At 27.4% G+C, this 19,699-nt stretch overlaps 2 protein-coding genes and 1 non-coding gene across 3 annotated transcripts; 1 reads left to right on the forward strand and 2 right to left on the reverse strand.

The window, feature by feature from the left end:
* The first annotated feature begins 7,914 nt into the window (after positions 1–7,914).
* Positions 7,915–9,839, forward strand: LOC108477019 (uncharacterized protein At4g00950). The gene is made up of 2 exons (XM_017779429.2): positions 7,915–8,619; positions 9,501–9,839. The coding sequence occupies exons 1-2, from the start codon at positions 8,047–8,049 to the stop codon at positions 9,573–9,575; spliced, it is 648 nt and encodes a 215-aa protein (XP_017634918.1). The 5' UTR covers positions 7,915–8,046; the 3' UTR covers positions 9,576–9,839.
* Positions 9,840–9,979: 140 nt separating this feature from the next.
* LOC108477020 (uncharacterized) lies at positions 9,980–12,026 on the reverse strand. Its single transcript, XM_017779430.2, has 3 exons — positions 11,726–12,026; positions 10,927–11,009; positions 9,980–10,205 (listed from the first exon to the last, which is right to left on the reverse strand). Exons 1-3 carry the CDS (start codon positions 11,802–11,804, stop codon positions 10,170–10,172), a joined length of 198 nt encoding a protein of 65 aa, XP_017634919.1. The 5' UTR covers positions 11,805–12,026; the 3' UTR covers positions 9,980–10,169.
* Positions 12,027–18,155: 6,129 nt separating this feature from the next.
* On the reverse strand, positions 18,156–18,226 carry TRNAG-CCC (transfer RNA glycine (anticodon CCC)). The gene has a single exon. It is a non-coding gene; the product is annotated as a tRNA-Gly (tRNA).
* Positions 18,227–19,699: the final 1,473 nt, after the last annotated feature.

Consider the following 19,699-nt stretch of genomic DNA (forward strand, 5'->3'; position numbering starts at 1 on the left):
AAGTGATAAAAGAATAATTATTTAATATATTAAAGATAAGATTTTTTCAATTCCACAAATATATATTATTAATTGGTATTTAAAAAAGACACATCAGTAATTTCTTAACCCGTTTGAAGAGTTAAAAGCCATCAACAATTATGGAAGCCCGTTTTATTCATCAACTTAGCCCATATTGGCATCGTTATTTTGTTTTTATTGGGCAATTGTTGTTCCCAAACGGCCCATATTTGGGAAAGAGTTTTTGTAAAAAAAATAAAATTGGGGTAAATTAACATTTAGTCATTGAATTAAATTTTTTTTTTTAGCTTAAGTTGGAAATTGGTAATTTTCCCATTTTGGTTGTAAAACTTGAAATCTGAGGAGATAATTTAAGATTGTGTCAAGTCATCAGTTAAAATTTTAAAATTATATGTAAAATCAAAAAAGTATACCAAAAAATATTAAAATTTTTTTAAAAAAATTTAATTGACGATATGACATAATTTCAAAATATCACATAATCATATCTTAATGAAATTAAAGTTTAAGGACGAAATTGAAAAAAGCTACTAAATTCTAGAACTAATGTAGACAAAAAATTTGAAGTATGAAGGTGAAAAAAATGATGATATACACTAAATTGGAACTGTGAATTGATGACTATCAGTTGAAGCATATAAAAAACATAAATAGATGATATTTTCCCCATTTCACTTTTTACAAGTTTGAAATGGTTGGCTCAAATATCAATGTAAATGTAAATATAGTCATCTTGTCTAAATTAATTGGCATGAGCCTTGTTTTTCACCTATCAATCACCAGGAAGTTGCATTACAGGGAAACAGCCTCATCCAACTACTCCCATTTATTTATGAGAATCGCAATCAAAAGATTTTTCTTGTATAGCTGGGCTGCAACATTTCTTTATTCATTGTGGGAGAAATAAATGGTAAGAATCCAATGATACCAAAATAGTGAGAGCTCCAGAAAAAATTATTATCAAATTTTATTGTAGAATTTGGATTTTAATCATGCTTTTTCGATTTAACTTCGGATTAATTATATTTTTAATGGGATCTAAAAATTTGGATTTTAATCCATTTTAAATATTTCCTTCAATTTAAATTAAAAATATCTTTCTATTTATAATATTTTGTTAAGGATTTATTTGGACAATACATAATAATCGAATGAAAATATAATTATTAAGGTAATAATGACACTCATATTTATAAAATATCATAATTCCTTAGATAGTATTTGACTGACAAAGTGTAATTACGTCATAATTTTTTATGTCATATTTGGTAGTACAAAATTTAATTACACAATTATATAAAAATAAACATTACTATAAAAAATTGTTAGTGTGATAAAAATAATTTCTGAATAATAAAATTAAAATCAAATCATCATAAATATTATGTTAGTCTAAAAAGTAATTAATAATACGATTCGATAACAATAACAAGAAAAATAAACATTATGTGCAATTTTATCTAATTATTCTAGTGTATATATATTGGATTATTCCTCATTTAATATTTAATGTATACTCATTATCATCATTTGTTAGTCCTAAGTGATTTTTATATCTTGTATAAATTTAAAAAAAAAATTTGGTTGTAATTACCTATGTAATTACTTTAACTCTCACCCTCTCTCCTAAGAAGTAAAAAAATGTAATTGAGGTGCTCCAATTACACCCAAATCAGCAGGATCCACTAATTACAATAGTTATCCAAATATATCACCATTATGTCATTACAAGCAATTACACTCGAATTTAATTATTATGTAATTTCCCAAACATTATCTAAGTAATTATAAAATAACATATTTGATTTTAAAATAAGGGTTTTTTTTAAACGAATTAACAAACTACTTTGTTTTACATAATTTAATTTTAAGGGTAAACTATCAAAATAGTCATTTTTGTTTACCTCATATTACATTTTAGTCACTTATTCTTAAAATTTTACGTTTTAGTCACTTACGTTAACGTGTTGTAACATTTTAGCTACTGAGCCGTTAAGTATTGTTAACAATGTAATTGTAAGCTGACGTGCCATGTTAAATCATCATTTCAAACAAAAAATTTAAGATAAATTATACAATTGGTCCCTATATTTTTTTGTTTTAAGCAATTTAAATTTTTTTCTTTTATGTTCTTTTAACTTTCCTTTTTTTTTCTTTTTTTTTTCATTCTCTTCTCCTTCTCCATTTGTTTTCCTCCCTTCTTCATCTCTTTTAACGTAGTTTTTCTATATTTTTCATTTGTTAAAATTTTAGTCCCTATATTTTTATTTTTTGAACAATTTAATTTTTTCTTTTCCTTTTCTTCTTTCCCTTTAATTTTAAAAAATGGAAAACATAAAAAAAACTACATTAAAAGAGATGAAGAAGGGAGGAAAACAGAGGGAGAAGCAGAAGAGAATGAAAAAAAAAGAGAAAAAAAAGGAAAGCTAAAAGAACATAAAAAGAAATTAAATTACTCCAAACGAAAAAATATGGGGATTAATTGTGCAATTTAACCTAAAATTTTTATTTGAAATGATGATTTAACATGTTACGTCAACTTACTATTACACCATTAACGGAAATTAACGGCTCAGTAAATAAAATGTTACAACACGTTAACATAAGTGACTAAAGCGTAACATTTCAAACATAAGTGACTAAAATGTAACATGAGGTTAATAAAAGTGACTATTTTGATACTTTACCCTAATTTTAAATTATATTAAAATTATTTTATTATATATATGTATATATTATATTATATTGTTTTATCTAAAGAAAGAAACACTCAATTCACATTACAATGATACATGATACCCTCCATTTGAAGTACTTATTTATAATTTATTTTCTTTCAAATTTTTATATTATAAATAATAAAATTTATTTTAAATTAATTCTCTCTTTATTTTAATAATTAAATTAACTTTTAATGTTATGATATTAAAATTACATAATATTCAATTGTTAAGCTTAAAATATAGTATTAATAAAAGGACAATTATTAATATAGTTTAATTATTAAATATAACAAAATCGTGCATCACACAGGATAAAAAATTAGCATATATAAGGAGGATCTATTTACACAAGTGTAAGATTATAGTAATTTTATACCATTTTCATATATTTTCAGTATGATTAATATTTTAACGATTCAACCATTGAACTTATCAATATAATTGTACTTGTCATGCATGTAAATTTTCGAACCGATGCAATATTTCTATCATATTGATCTTAAATATTGTCTATAGTAATATTTATTGAATGATTGAAAGTTTTTTTTTGACATAAAACAAATAGTTAAAATTTTAATTTACATCAAATTTGACACGCATGATCTATAAGAATAGAATATAAAATATGACAGTTTGATCATTAAAATATTAATTATATATAAATTTTACACAGATATAAATAGATCCTTCCTATATATATATATATATTAGAATAATAAAACTATCCAATCAAATTCAAGACACATGTATGAGTCTGAATTTAAAGGAAAGCATTTTTGAAAAATAAAAAAGAAGGTAAAAATTATCTAAATATCTAATCAGAAATTGATGTTAATTAAAGACTTGAACTCATTCCACCAATGATTCAGTCCATCATATTAAATCGATTCTATTGCACCTAAAAAGGGTTAGCTGGAAATCGACTTTCCACGACTTTGGTATTTAGCTTAGTGTCGAAATTCAGATGGTAAGGAATTTGAGGTCAAGTATCTTACATAAATTATAAGATAAATCTATTCATTACTTTATTTAATTTTAAAAAGTTATAATTTAGTTATTTTCTTTAATTTTTAAGTGATTAACGCTAATCGACCAGATTATAATTTTTTAATTAAATAATCAAAATAAAAATTATACGTAATTGAGTAACTATTAACATAGTTTATCCTAAATCATATACTTTATTGTTTTTTCTTCCTCACTATAAAACAAATCATATATGTTTCATAAATATTGAGATTTAAATTTCACATAAATTGAATAGAATCTTTTAAAGAGTAAATACGAAAACTAACCTGAAATTTGTCAATCTTTGATAAACACCCTTTGAAGATTTGTTGCTTTCACAATATTAAGTATATGGTTTTATGCAATAAATTGGAAGTCACTTTCAATGAATTATTTTTGCTAATTTAATGATCAATCTTTATGTGTATGTACCAAAGGATGAGGCTGGAAATTTAGAGAGACTTGTCGGTACTTTAAAAGCTTCAACATGAAGAAGAAAAAAGAAGGAACATAAACTTTATTGTGTTATATATGGTTTTTGTTTAAGGCTAGTGGAATATTTTTTAAGACACCTTAATCATGCTTGTTCAAGCTCATTAATTGAATTATATGGATGATTATTTTTTATTTAAGCACGTTTATTAATGGATAATGACAAAAACCCTTTGCTAAATCAAGTTGGAAAATATAGGAATATTATAAAAATAAATAAATAAATATGAGTGGTGATGCACCCACTCTTACTACCCATAGTCCTTATATTATGCATGCAACAAAATAATTCAAATATATATATATATATATATATATATGTATATATGTGTATATACACATAAAAGAAAGTTCATTAAGCTTGCTTTATCTATCTCTTTTTTTGCCTTTTTGACCTGTTTTTTTTGTTTGTCCATGCATCTAAATAATTCTTCATGTTTTGGCCACGTTTAATCACCTTTTGTTGCTCGGATGACTGGACTTTCCCAAAGGGTTACAGAGTTGAATTTGGCAAATTTCTCCAACCTGGTCACTGAACTTTTTTTTTCCTACATTAGTCTTGACGCTTGGTAATTTTTCCCAATTTTGATACATGCATCATCTAAATTAGATGATTATATGGTACAATTTTAGACGGTCAGCTCATCACAAGGACTAAAATTAAGAAAAGTAGCCAAGTGTCAAGACTATTTTAGGGAAAAAAAAGTTAAAGTGACAAGGTTGGAGAAATTTGCCAAATTCAAGGGCTAAATATTGTCTTATCCCAAAACATAAAGAAAAAAAACTTAATAGTTTTTTAGGGTTAATAGCATCCAGCATCGCTAAATTATTATTTAAATTAATCCTCAAATTATAAAACATTCTAATTGAATCCTCAAATATATTAGTAATTTACAATTAGTTTTTCTTGTCAAGATAACAACCGATTTGGGCATTAAATGTTAACTTGAGATCTAATGTGAAATATATTTAAAATATATGGATCAAATTTTAAATACGTTTATACCTGAATTACATGGATAATATCCTTTTTAAAACACATCAAATTTAACTTATCTATGTAGTAATATTTACACATTTTTAAACATGTTCCACTTGTGATATCTAAACAGCACCCTAATTGACCGTTTAAATTGATGAGTTTAATTAATACAATATTAATATTGGAAGAATTCAATTAAAACATTTTAAAATTTAAATCAATTTGAAACCTCTTGCGCAATTAGCCCTTCTAAGAGACCCATGCAAGAAGTATCAAAAGGTCAAAAATTTGAAAAAAAAATCATTAAAGTTTTTAAAAGCTCATAACGTCCAAAGAGAGTTTTGTAATGAGCAAGGCTTTACTGTGGTGGAAAATTGGTAGCCATTAATGAATGATTGATGTTTGATGGCTTCTTAAAAGAAGAGTTTTCAAGTCAACCTTGCATGTTAATTTTAGAGTGTTGACGGCTTCAAATGTAACTTAAATTTGTTTCACGTTAATTGTATTATTGTTAAAGTTTTATCATTTTTTATAATTAAAAAAAAAACTTGAAGTCAAAAAGAGAATTTATTTTTAATTTTTATTTAATATTGAAGATGATGAAATTTGTTGTTACTTTTTTTTTCCACATAATTCAACCACTCTCTTTAATAAGCTTTGTCTTTATATAGAAAAATCATATTATTAAATTAATCCTTCCACCTTTTTTTCTACCTTTTTGACTTTGAATTATTTACGATGGATATAGAGTCTTCTCATCCTCTGCTTTTAGTCACCTTCTGTCTTCCTTTTGCTACCAAACCTGTAAACTAAGCCTAACTATTTGCAATTACTACCCATAGACAAAATCCCCACGGTTAAAAATTATATTATATTAATATAATCGAAATATCTTTTGTATTTATTTTACAATTTGAGTTTATAATTGTCTTTTCAATAATATTATTTTAATATTTGAACTTAAATTTAGTGTAATATAACTTACTATTACACTTAACTCTTGTTATATATATATATCGCCAATTTTAGTAAGTTAAGTGTCAAAGAATTTGATGTCCCATATGTTTTTCGAGTCTTGGATTCAGAAAACAATGTTGAGAGAATTTTACTTCTCATTTAAGAGTTTGACCTGACTTAACTTTGGATTTAATTTGAACTTAATAAGATTATCGATACTAGTTGGTCTCAAAATATATATATATATATATATATATATATATATATATATTTGGCTGTAATAAGAGGCAACATCAGGAGGGACAGTAAGGGCTTTGACTCAAAAATGAAAAAATTGTTGTTTAATTCTTTCATAGATGATGAAATTGTAAGTTAATAAATGAAAAATTAAAATTTACCCTTAAAATGAAAAAAAACTATTTAATTCCATTAAAATAATAAAATTATAAATTAATACATGATAAAATTATACTTTGTGATTATAGATGCAACAAAAATAAATAAAGTATATATCAACATTAGTTGCAATAAGAAACAACCTTGGCCCCAAAGTAGAAAATTTATTATTTAATCCTTTCAAAAATGATTTAATTATAAAGTAATATATAGCAAAATTATGCTTTATCCTCAAAATAAAAAAAATAAGTTAATCTATTAAAATTCATAAAATTATAAATAAATACACAATAAAATTACACTCCAATTTTTAAAATTTTATAATTCAATTTCACCTTCAAAATCAAACTTCCCAGAGAAGCAATTAAGACTGTCAAATTATGGTCTCCATATGAGACATTTCCATTAATGAAAAATGTAAATAATTCAATTTCTTAGCATGTGACAGATACGGAACAACAATCTGTATGAAAACGCCATTAAACTTTCCAACTCAGGCTTGACACTGATCCGCCAAACTTGTTGTTGAAGGTACATAAAAAGTGTTTAATGGCATGTTTTTTTTGAAAAAAGATGCATTGAATCTATGATTTTTTTGCACATGTATGTTTTCTTAACCAACAAAAAGGTCATAAATTTATGAGGATTAATTGAACATTGTGCATTAATGAATGATAATTAATTTTTCGTTAAGTTTGTACATTTAGAATTAATGAATATGGTTTATACAGATAAATTGATGAATCTTATGTTCATAAGTAATAAAGTTTAGCATTTGGGTTAAAGACTGTGTTTCAAAAGCATTGTGGAATAATCATTCATTTATTTTTTTAATATTAATTTACTTTTTTTATCGCTTTAGTCCTAATTTTTTTGGGATCACTTTGGGTCTCAACATTTAAAATTTAGTCAATTTGTTTTCTTTTAATAGCACTAACATAACCACTCATATAGCAATTCATGTATACTTCTTAAAAATATTTAAAAATTAATAAATTTAAGAAAAATTGACAAAATTTTAGCAAAATTATGCCATTAAGTATACATTGATTACATTAAAGTATTATAGAGACTTGTGTTAGGATTCAAATTGTATTATTTTTCTTTTACTTAAAAAAGATAAATTAGTTTCTATACATTAAATCAAATAACATATTAATTTTTTCTGTTAAAATTTTATCTATATGTACCATTAAAACTAACATTACTGATAAAATAACCAAAGATTGGGGGGAAAATGCAATATGAGAGTATAGCAATGGTTAGGGTTGGAAATTAATTTTACAAAGAAGTTATCTTTATAGACTTTTGATAATATATAAAAACGTCCGTGGACTTATAACCCTTTTGCTATGTCATGACTTTCCTTCGTCTCCCCTTTTCATACGTTAAAAACTCGTCGCCACTCCTTTTTGCTTATATAAACAAATCATTTTTAGTCACCATTTTTATTTATACAAAGAAACCATGGGATCCAAAGCAGAGAAAGAATGGAGTTCCACATCAAAGCTACCATTATTTTCATCCCCACATGCACACATGCAATCACCGGAAAAACAATGGGTTTTAACCCCACCACACCATGCTTTAGCCTCGGTTCCGTTCCGATGGGAAGAAGAACCAGGGAAACCCAAACCATGTTGCACAACAACACTCACCACTACTTATGACTTGGGTCGAAAGTGCTTGGAACTGCCTCCTAGGTTGCTGATACTGGATGCTGCTAAGAACATCGCCGGCGGCAAGCTTTATTCGCCGACCACGGTGTTGGATGGTCCTTATATGGGCAAGGCTAGGTTTCAGTCTTCTTCTTTTAGGATAGGAAATGAGTGTTATGGGTCGTTTCGTAGTGGTAGTTTTAGTCCTGAGAATATGGTGGTGCACGGTGGTGGTGGTGGTGGTGCCATGGTGGTTAGTAGCAAGAGAGTGAAGAGAGATAAAGGGTTTCTTGGTTCTCGAAGAAAGGATGTGTTCCCATCTTTTGGAGATGAATATGGTAGCAGCTTTAACACTCTTTCTCGTTCCAAATCTCATTTCTGGGTAAGTTTTTCTCTTTGTTTCCTTTGTACATAGGTTTAATTATGATTTTAGTCCCTCTGTTATGCTGAAATTTGGGTTTAGTCCCCTACTTTAATTAGCCTAATTTGTTACTTTGCTTTTACAATCTATATTACAAATTAAACACTTAAATGGATTGGTGTTACGTGTCCAGTTAACACGTAAATTATATTGTTTTGAAAGTAATTTTGTCATTTTATATATTTTATATCAAAAATATACCATTATAATTTTCTATATTTGGAATTTAACATTCTAACCAAAATATTATTTGTAATTTATATTAATATTTTATAAACATATTTTTTATTTAAAAAAAACAAATTTAAGTTTTTGATTGATTGAATATGCACGTAGCTCTGAATACCTGAACGTCTGATCCATGTCATTATTTGATGAAAGGAACTTACTTTATCATCAATTTCAACCTACTAAATAGGTAAATGGATTAAACCATAAAACCAGAAATCGAACACTTTGTTATTATGATATTTTTTCATTATGGTGCAATTTTTTAAAAGAATAGTCTTGCTTTAAAGTCACAACTTTATAGAGAAATGAACAATACATATAGGGCAATAAATTATCTGTACTGCTATTTTGCTATGATGGGCAGGGTTTGGTTGCCGTAGGATAGGAAGGACAGGGGTAAAATTAAGTGTTCCACCGGCAAATTTTTCTAGATTTGTAGGCATGCACCTACCTCATTTTCGCCTTATTTATGGTTATGGATTTCAATTGTGTTTATTTATTCATTTCAGTCCCTGTCCTGGTTTCAATAAAAAGTTTTTATTGTTTTGTTTTTAATTCTTACACTACTACATCCTAGAAAAGTTGTTTGATTTGGTGTTTGGACTTGACAGGGAAGTATCTATCAAGGCTTAAAGCAAGTGGTTACATGGAGCAAAAGGGGAAAGAAGGATAGGTTTATGGCCTGATCTTTCTAATCCAAGGCAAGCCCTATTTTATAACATGAGGTTGAAATGAACAGAATTACCTGTGTAGGCTGCAGTAGTGGTCAAAATATTAATCCATTTAAGCAGCTTGATATTTTCCTGTAAATGAAAGTGACTAATTAAATGTAATATATATCTACTTTTATTTGGATGGCTATGGCTATGGCTGTAATGGTAATCTTTTGCATGTATAAATATGACTATGTCGGCCCAGATATCAGATGGCCACATTGGATCCTGATTAAATCTGAGGTTCTGTCGATTCGAGTCAAACCCCTAAACGGGCGATAAGACTCCTAATGCTTATTTTCTTCATTCACTAGACTAAACCGATGATTTGCCTATAACAAGACATAATGAGGTATTGACAATGAGAGGTTTACCAATTGAGCAAATAAAAAAAACAATGGACTTTAACCATGAAAATCAATATATAAGTAACACTCAAATTCTCATACTAAACATGAGGTTGAAAGGCACTTTAGAAAGTTCCTCAAATTAAAAAAGTTGGACTTATTTCGTCAGTGATTACGAGCTACACATAAATTTTTGCCTCTTTTCGATCCATAAATCATATCAACCCTGTTTTTTCCCAATCACACCTGAAACCACCTGCAACAATGGAGCATTAACCGGGATTTAGCATTACCGGGATTTAGATATCCAAAGTTGAAAGAATTTTGGAGCACATACGAAAAACAAATGTAGTTGATCTAGCTCATAAGCATAATAACTCCGACAATGCTGATTCAAACCAGTGTTCTTTTTCCAAAGAGATGCATCAAGGACAAGGCACACATTTCAGATATACAGAAGTTTTTATTAAGCATCTTATCCTATCTGCATTGAACGAAGCAAGAACTTCTATAGTGGTTTCATATTATAGTATCTATTCCCCCCTTCAATTGTACCAATCAATCCTTATACCTAGATGAAAATGTATATAGTTTTGACTAATATAATAGTCACAAAAGGTAACAGGCATTAATAGCAACTTTGACATCCAAGTTCAAATAAGGAAGATCTGCAGAAAAAGAACAACTCTCTTTAGTGCAGCTAGAATGTAAGCGTTATCGGTTGTAGAAGGATATTGATGACAGCTAAAACTCATTGTATTGAATGCTCTAACTTTCCACCATTTTCAAATATAGTCTTGAAACTGTATGCAAGGATTAGAAATCTGCCATGTCAAAAGAAAAGAACAAATACCCCGTTACTAGAATCTCAAAACTTCTCTCCTATGACATGTCTAAACCAAATTAATGGGGTTAAGCTAATCCACAAACAAAAACAACAAATAAAGCCTGTACAAAAAGATACGTGCTATACTTACGTCTCTTAAAGCAGGTTGAGGGACTTGCTTTGATGAATCCATGGAATCTAAAATGGGCCTTACAACAGATGGTAGGAAGAGACCTGCATAATTTTCACAAAAGTATCAAGCAGACAACAAAAGAGATAAAAAGAAAAGAAAAGGCTCAATCTTCACAAAAATGCAGGAAAAAGCCAGAAAATTCAAACACCAATCTTTGCGGAATATTGTTCTTTCTTCAAGATAGATTCATACAGTCAACAATTGAAAACACTATCATTTCGGATTCATATACTCATTACCCTAACTGCAATAATCGCATGAGGTCACAATGTGTTATCTCAAGACCCGCATTTTCCCCTACCACTGTTGTTTCGATTATTAGACACAATATTAACTTGATCGCAGCGATTTCAGCCATAGAATGTACCAACTTTATGCATCACTTCGGATCTAGAATCCTTCTTTTTTAATGACTAAGATATCCTTCACGTCTGTTTGATGGTTCACAACTAATCCTTTTGGAGTTCATGGCTACCCCTTTCCCCACAATGGTACTTTCCCTTGCCACTGCATCTGTTAATAGATCTAGAATCCTTTGCATCATGACATATACGTATAAGTCATACAATGGATGATAATTTATGAATCGAATTTCAGATTATTCAAAAAGAAAAGCACACACAACTTTCAACTAAAAGCGTAGATGATTCTGAATTTCCTAATAAAGCCAAGTTTCTTCTAATTCCAAATTATACTAAACCCAAACGGCATACAACTAGGGATTAAATTAGCAATGATCGAAAAAAAAAAAACTAACCAAAACCAGCGATGAGGCAAGAGGCAGCTACAACTGGCTCTTGCACTACGAATATCTTAAGCTTCTCCATCACCGCCATATCTTAAATCGAAAATTTCCGTCTTTTACAACCTTTTCTTCTCGACGAGCCAACTCTCTGTTCTTTGATGAAAACCCCCAAAATTGAAATGGATGATCCCACTCTTTAGGAAATTAGAAATCAAGATTAAAATCAATATTGGTGAATCTCGGGTCGGGTAACTGAGAAAAACATACCAAAAAAAAAAATGCCCTAAATCATTTTAGCTTTTTGCATTTTTGAAATTTAGTCTTTTTATTTTAGTTCAAGTGTAAAAGTCCTCACATTCTTTTAAAAAAATAATTGAGCACTTATTTTTTTTTAGGTTTAATTAGATATATAAACTTTAAAAATACATTAAAAAAAGTAATTAAGCCCATGATTTTTCTTTTACATTCAATTGGATACTTAAACTGTCATATCAAAAAGGTCATTTGACCGTTAACTTTAACAGTTGACTATTAAAATTAACTGTGCCTAATTTTTTCAGTTAAAGTCACCCCATATCACAATCACGGCGTGACATGTGACAAAAAATTATAAAAAAATTAATAAAAGTTATAAAAAGTATTAAATTTTAATAAAAATATAAAATTATTAAAAAATTATTAAAATTAGAAAAAAAGATTTATAAAAATTGTAAAATTTTATAAAAATCATAAAAAAAATTATAAAATGCAACAAAAAGGCTCTTTAACCATTAACTTTAACTGTCGACCGTTAAAGTTAACGACCCCTAGTTTTTTTTTCTTTTTCAGTTAAAGCTATAATGTGTCGTAACACATCATGACATGTGGTAAAAAAATTAGGGGCGGTTCAAGTACCCAATTGAGTGAAAAAAAAAACAGTGGCTTTATTTTTTATTTTTTTAATTTTGAAATGTCTTTTTATACATTTTGAAAGGTCTTTTTATACATTTTGAAAGTTCAAGTATTCAATTGAGTGTAAAAAAAAAGGCTTAATTTTTTTTAAGTTTAAGGGCTTTTACACCCTTAAGCCTTTTATTTTATTTTAAAAGATTTACTCTTTTTTACTTTTTAGATTTCAAAATTCAAATATAGTTGAAATCTTTCTTTTCAATTTTTAGTGTGACATTTTAAAATGAAAAAATATTTACTTAATAGCAATGTAACAAAAAGTGACTCGAATTGAACTTGAATTTAATAAAATAATTTTAATTTTGTCAACAATTTGACTTGCATTTTTAAATTTAAAAATAAATAGAATAAATTCTTTGAAATAAATCATATTAAAACAGATGTAACTTTTTTGTGAGTATTATGTAAAAATAAAAAGTTGAGATAAGGCTGTAAAATTATAATGCAAATTTCAAGTCCATTGAACTTCCTAGCCCAAGTAGCTAGCTAGTTGATTATATTGCCAATTATTATAATTAGGGGTTAAATCACTTTTAGGACAACTTGGTAATTATTTTCACGTTGGAGTTTGAATTTTTTTTTTGTCTAAGTTAATCCTTAATATTTCTTTAAATATCCTAAAATTCGGGCTCAAGTGTAGGAACTATTTCCATGTTCATACCCCAACATGCAAAAAGTTATCAAGTTCATACTAATATGGGAACAATTGGGAAATTTAAGGACTAACTTGAATAAAAAAAGTTTAAACTTCAATGTGGAAACAATTGCCTAATTTAGGCTTCAATATAAAAGTAATGAACTTGGGCGAAAAAAAATTCCAGTTCCTAATGTGAAAGTTGTTATCAAGTTTAAATTCCAAATAATACCTTAATTAGTAATGAGTTAGAGTAACAATAAACAAAGAATTCAGTGACAAAGAGAGCTCTAAAGTTTTCGTGTATGTTAATGTACATGGCAACAAATGGGATTCGAGCTTGCATTGCCAATAAAATTATTATTATTATTATTATTATTATTATTATTATTATTATTAAATAAAATAAATAGAGATGAATGTATCGTAATGAAACTATACATGTGTAATAGTAATAATAAATATATGTACATTTGTAATATAATTATATATTTATTTATTATATAAGTAAAAGATATCTATATTATTATAATATATTATTATTAAATTAATAAACAAAGGAATTAAAGTAAAATAAATGAAAAAATAGTAAAACGAAATAAAGAACTGAATTGGGGACAAAAACAGATAAGAAAAGAAGGAAGAAAGGAAAGAAAGAAAAATGGGAAATTAGGGATTTTAAAGTTTGAAGTTTAATTGGTAAGTTAAATTAAGTTTTTTCTAGTAATTTTGAGTTTTATGATCTTAGAATAAAATATTATTAAGTATATGTTGAAATTTTAGAAGTTATTAGATTTTTAGATACTCTTTTTGTTGAGTAAAAGTGTGAATTAGAGATTGAATTAATAGAATTTCCAATTAGAATTGCGAGAAGGATTAAATGGTAGAATTGGCTATAAATTTTGTGCAATAGGGACTAAATTGCAAGAAATTCGAAATTAGGTATTTATGATGAAAATTAGAGAGTTAAGTTTAAGTTTGGTTGAAAATTGAATATAAATAAGGTATGAATTGGGATGGAAAAATGGATGATTTTGGGTAAGGATTAAATTGGAATTAAGGTAGAAGTTAAATAGGAAATCCAAGTATTTGATGTGAATAATTGTTGTATTAATAATTGTAAATTATTTTAATTTTCGTAGTTAACATCGATCCGGAGACATCGGCTCAGAAGGGAAAGGAAAAGATTGCCGGAGAGTAACTCAGGAGAAATTTTGATTTGTATTACTATAATTCGAATTAATTTATTATTAATTGTGAATAGTGATTAATATGCATGGTAAGGGAAATTAATGTGAGTATTGATATTGAATTGAATGAAAATGTATTGAATTGTGAAAATGTGTGAATATATGGATTGAATATTATTGAAAGGTGGAAAAATGATTGAATTGAAAATGTGAGAAATTGTGATTGAATTGAGGTTATATGTGATTTAAATACCCTATTAACTAGTCGGGCTGAGACAAATATAGTTGGCATGCCATAGGATTGGAAGTGTTCAGGGATACTTCGCCCTCGAGTCTATGAGACACTGGGTGTCACTATATTACTTCGGATAGATTTGATGAGGTATTGGGTACCAACTTACTTCGGCTTGGCCGATTAGACACTGGGTGTCAATTATTTACTTCAAACTATTCGATGAGGCACTGAGTGCTATACTGGAGTGTTTGGTTGGATCCGTGTATCCGCCAAAGTCCGAGTCTTGTTAATAGAGGTAACGAATGAAATGGTAAAATTGAATGAAAGTAAATGATCTTGATTGAGAAATGAAATAAGAAATTGAAATTGAGAAATGAGAATGAATGAATGAACCAAAGGTTCAGGGAATGATTGATGAATCAATGAAATGAGATTATGAAAATGCATAGTATGAATCATTGTTCATGAATAGACAATAGTATATTGATGAATGAAATGAGTAAAGAAAATCTATTTAGAATGGCTATAGTTGTTATGTAATAAGCATATTTTGTTGATTTGTAAATTTTAATAAGCATGATCTGCATGTTATATCAAGTAATTTGAATTTTGGTAATACCACTAAGTATATCCATACTCAGTGTATGGTTGTTTTCCGTACGCAGATTAGTTGAAGTCAAACGTTCCAGTCTAGCATCCCAAGTCAATCCCGATCTCAAAAAACTTTGGCGATATATATTTCTTTCGATAAAAGTGGTATGTACCTAGGTTATGTATAAGCCATTTTGGAATTGGTAGTGAATGATGTGTTTGAATGGTTATGTGAAATGATAAGAATATGAAATGGTACTTTTGATATAAAGTTTAAAAATGGAAATTAATGAAATTAACTAAATTAGTTTGAATATTATATGTAAAATTCTTATGATTATACCTTGAGTAAATTAATAGATTGATGTTTTGATATGATTCAAGTGTAATTGTATATAAAATTGTATTGGTTGTGATATTGGTTTGAATTGGGTACGTTTTAAGTTTGCAGGGTTGGCTAGATGATTAAAAATGGGTTATATTAAGCCCACACGACCTAATCCACACAGGTGTGTGAGCCCAGTATTTGAGAAAGATTTTGGAATTTCACGAAAAATTTGTTGAGCACTCGAATTGGTTCTGAATCACTTCTGACATGTATTTTGGGCCTCGAGGGTCCTTAAAATGGACATCATGAATGTTTTACAATTTGTATGTTATTTGTTTGTATAATGTTCGTAATGTATCTGAAAGGTTCAGTAATGCTTCGTAACCCTATTTCGGTAATGGGTTAGGGTTAGAGAGTGTTACATTTTTTGTCTCACTTTTTTAATTAATTTAATTGTTTGCTAGTTTTAATTGAGTGATTATGATATTTCATAAATCATTGGTTATAACTGAATGATTACAATATGTCATACAATCAATTAAATTCATAACTATCAAATAATAATAATTGGGTTAAATGAATTAGTCCATATAGATATTAAAATGGTCAATTTATTATTCTATTATCACTATTCTATTCCTTTAAACATAGATTTTTTTCATTCGGTTTGATTTGAATAAAACAAGTTTCATGTGCAAAAATCGAACCCAAACCGAATTGTGTGGTTTGGGTGAAAACATCAACTAGGTGTGAGATTAGTTCGGTTTGGTTTTTTGAACCGAATCAAGATATATGGTTTTTTTCATTTTTCGAATCGAAACTAAATAGGTGGACATAAGAAACCAATTATTACTGAACTAAATTAGTTTGGTTTGAGTTTCTATATTGTTTTTGGGATTTGAGTTTTTGAACTTTATTTACACAAAATATATGTGAGAGATTGATACTAAAATTAGATTTAGGGTTTATTTTTTTATTTTTAATTTAATTATAAAATATGTAAAAGTAAAGCTGAACAAAAAAATTGAGAAACCAAGCCGAACTGACAATTCAATTTGGTTCAGTTTTGGTTTATTATATTCAACATCGAAAAGTCCAAAAAAATGTTTAAAAAAAAAACCAATATTTTTTGTACATATGATCCATTTAAAACCCAACAAAAAAAGGAAAACCATTGCTTCTAAATTTTAAATATAACTTTTATTATATTTTTACATATTTTATAATTAAATAAAAATAAAACTTAACTCTAATTTCATAAATTTATTGCTTATTTATTATTATTATTATTATTATTATTATTATTAAAACTTTCCAGAATTAAAGTGTTTATATCTTTTTTTTACATATTATGTACTGTGTTCTTTTTCTATTATTATTGTTGTTAAAACTTCTAAAATTTCGGTTATCATTATTAACATTTTCAAGTTGGGTGTTTTTTGTTGCCAATAAATAATTTAACATTTGATTATGTTCAGTTAAAATTGAAAGTGATTAAATCAAGCTTTAATTAGATTTTTAATAAAAATAATAATTATAGATTTTACAATTTATTTTTAGATAAATACATTAATTGAGATTTGATGTATAATTGAAAAAAAATTAAATTGTCAAAAGTGTCTAAGAAACATAAAACAAAGATAATTTTATCTAATTAAAATGAAAAGTTCATATCTAAAGACAATTTTGTTTAAATAAAACCCAAAATCTAAAAGTCCAAAAACAATATGGAGACCTGAACTGAACCGATTTAGCACAGTTCGGTAATAACCGGTTTCTTATGTCTACGGTTCAGTTTCGGTTCAGAAAATAGAATAACCAAATATCCTGATTATGTTCAAAAAAAATAAAAACAAAATCAAACCAAACCAATATCACCCTTATGTAAAAGCTTAATCAAAGTTATATTTGGAAATTTGAAGTAATGGGTTTTATTTTGGCTTTTAAATGACTTTATATATTGGGCTTATATGTTTAAAAAATATTGGCTTTTTTTTTCTTGAAAATTTTAAATGTTCTTTTTGGACTTTTTGGAACCTAATGGAATAAATTGAATCCAAACTAAATTGATGGTTCGATAACATCATTTAACCAAAACTAAATTATAAAAAAATTCAAATTGAACTAAATTGAATTATCGGTTTGACTTGATTTCTCAATTTGATCAATTTTTTTACTCAACCTTAATATCAATCCGAAATCGAATTGAATAATACAAACTTGAACCAAATACATAGACTCAAATCGATTTTTCAATTTTCTCCATTTCTTAACCCTATTCTTAGTCATTGAAGATTGTACAAAAAATATTCCAGGATTAATGTCAACTATAGATTTGATATAAAAAAAATCTTTTGCTCCCACCACCAAAATGAAAATTGATCAATATAGTCCCTTTAATTTTTATAAATCATAAATTAATATAATAATAAAATTTCACATTTTAACTCCTAAAAAGTATTTATTCATTTCAGAAAAATTAAAGCTGCTGCTCAATCAGAGGCAGAACGTAAAAATGCGCATCCGGGGAATCGAACCCCGGTCAGTACCGTGGGAGGGTACTATGATACCACTACACTAAATGCGCTCTCTTTGGCATAAACTATTACCTTTTTCTATTTATATCTGAAATATAATAATTAAAATAAATGTATTATAAAATACATATTAAAATAAAATTTTGAAATAATGAAAATATAAATATACTATGTCTTTTGATTTAACTAAAAGAATCAGTCATTCAAAATGTGATAAAAATATAAAAAAATGTAATCTTACGTAAGGATGATGTTATATACAACTTACTATATATATTTAAAATTTGACACTACTAATAATATCATATTACCGGCTCAAAGTATTCTAAACATAGGAATGTGGTTATGGAATGTAAGATTACGAGAGAAATCTTATGTTTTATGAACCAAACCTCCTTAGGGTATAACTTGAATTTTTATTTGATACTATATAATTTCATGTATTATTAATAAACCAAATGATAACGTATAAAACGAAGGTAAATAAATACTTAAAAATGTTAAATGATGTATCATTATCTATTTACTATTTAGAATCTATCCGGAAGCATGCATGTTCGTATGAAATTAAATGTTGAGATTATGTCTACATGAAACTAATTGTTGAGATAAACCATAAGTGGGGAAGAGATTTGTTTAGGGGAGGTGACTTTTTGAGCCGGTCTTGGAACAGGAGAATTGTAACCGAGATATTGTGTTTTTGGGTGTTTATATATAATTTTAATTTTGATTTTTGTCTCTTTACTTTAAAAAGAGTTTAAAAGAGTTTACGGAATTTAGTGAGAGTGTCTAATTCATCAAGGAAATGCATTTTAATATTTTTTACATTGATATACCTTTAAAAGATTTTAGTGAGTAAAAATATTACCACATATCCTTAAAGGGTTTTGGTGAGTTAAACCCTCCCGTCAAACTCTATAAACCCCTTTAAATTCTATTCAGAATCAAGAGAGAAAAACCTTAAACTAAAATTTGAGTATAAATACTCCATCAACAAGATTAAATAATATAAATCCTATTGATTGTACTTAATTTGTCAAAAAGGAGAAAAAAGAAAAAGCTTGAAAAAGCAGCAGTCAGAGCTGAGTTGACCCTTTGGGGTTTGAGTTAAGAAAAAGCAAGAAAAGGAACTGTCGAAAAGAAACCAGAAACTTTAGAAGCAAAGGTGCCAAGGGACAGAATCACACACGCATGGGCAGGTAGCGTGACATTGAAGTTACAACATCATGCATGTCTGCATGCATGCATGCATGCATGCCCTTGCTTTGTGCTATATCCATGCGACATAATCATCTTATTTTACCCTTCCAACATACCCTAGTTCTTTTTTTGTTTCATTGAAACCTCTCAGCACTACTCTCTCATTGTTTTGTGTTGAAAAAATGTTTTATTTGCCTATTGTGTTATATATATATATATATATATATGTATACTTATGAACTTATTAATTTTAGGTTAATGCTTAATATAATTTTGTTTTTTTGTATTCCGAGTGACTATAATTAGGGGTATTCAAACGGTTA

This window comes from Gossypium arboreum, chromosome 12 (assembly GCF_025698485.1).
Source record: "Gossypium arboreum isolate Shixiya-1 chromosome 12, ASM2569848v2, whole genome shotgun sequence".
Classification (NCBI taxonomy): domain Eukaryota; kingdom Viridiplantae; phylum Streptophyta; class Magnoliopsida; order Malvales; family Malvaceae; genus Gossypium; species Gossypium arboreum.

Bases quoted from the DNA above. Each gene is read 5' to 3' on its own strand.
- LOC108477019 (XM_017779429.2), top strand. From the start codon at position 8,047: ATGGGATCCAAAGCAGAGAAAGAATGGAGTTCCACATCAAAGCTACCA. The intron at 8,620-9,500 runs GTAAGTTTTTCT...TGGACTTGACAG, and splicing joins GTTCCAAATCTCATTTCTGG to GGAAGTATCTATCAAGGCTT.
- LOC108477020 (XM_017779430.2), bottom strand. From the start codon at position 11,804: ATGGCGGTGATGGAGAAGCTTAAGATATTCGTAGTGCAAGAGCCAGTT. The intron at 11,010-11,725 runs GTTAGTTTTTTT...AAAATTATGCAG, and splicing joins TTGCCTCATCGCTGGTTTTG to GTCTCTTCCTACCATCTGTT. The intron at 10,206-10,926 runs GTAAGTATAGCA...CCATTGTTGCAG, and splicing joins CTCAACCTGCTTTAAGAGAC to GTGGTTTCAGGTGTGATTGG.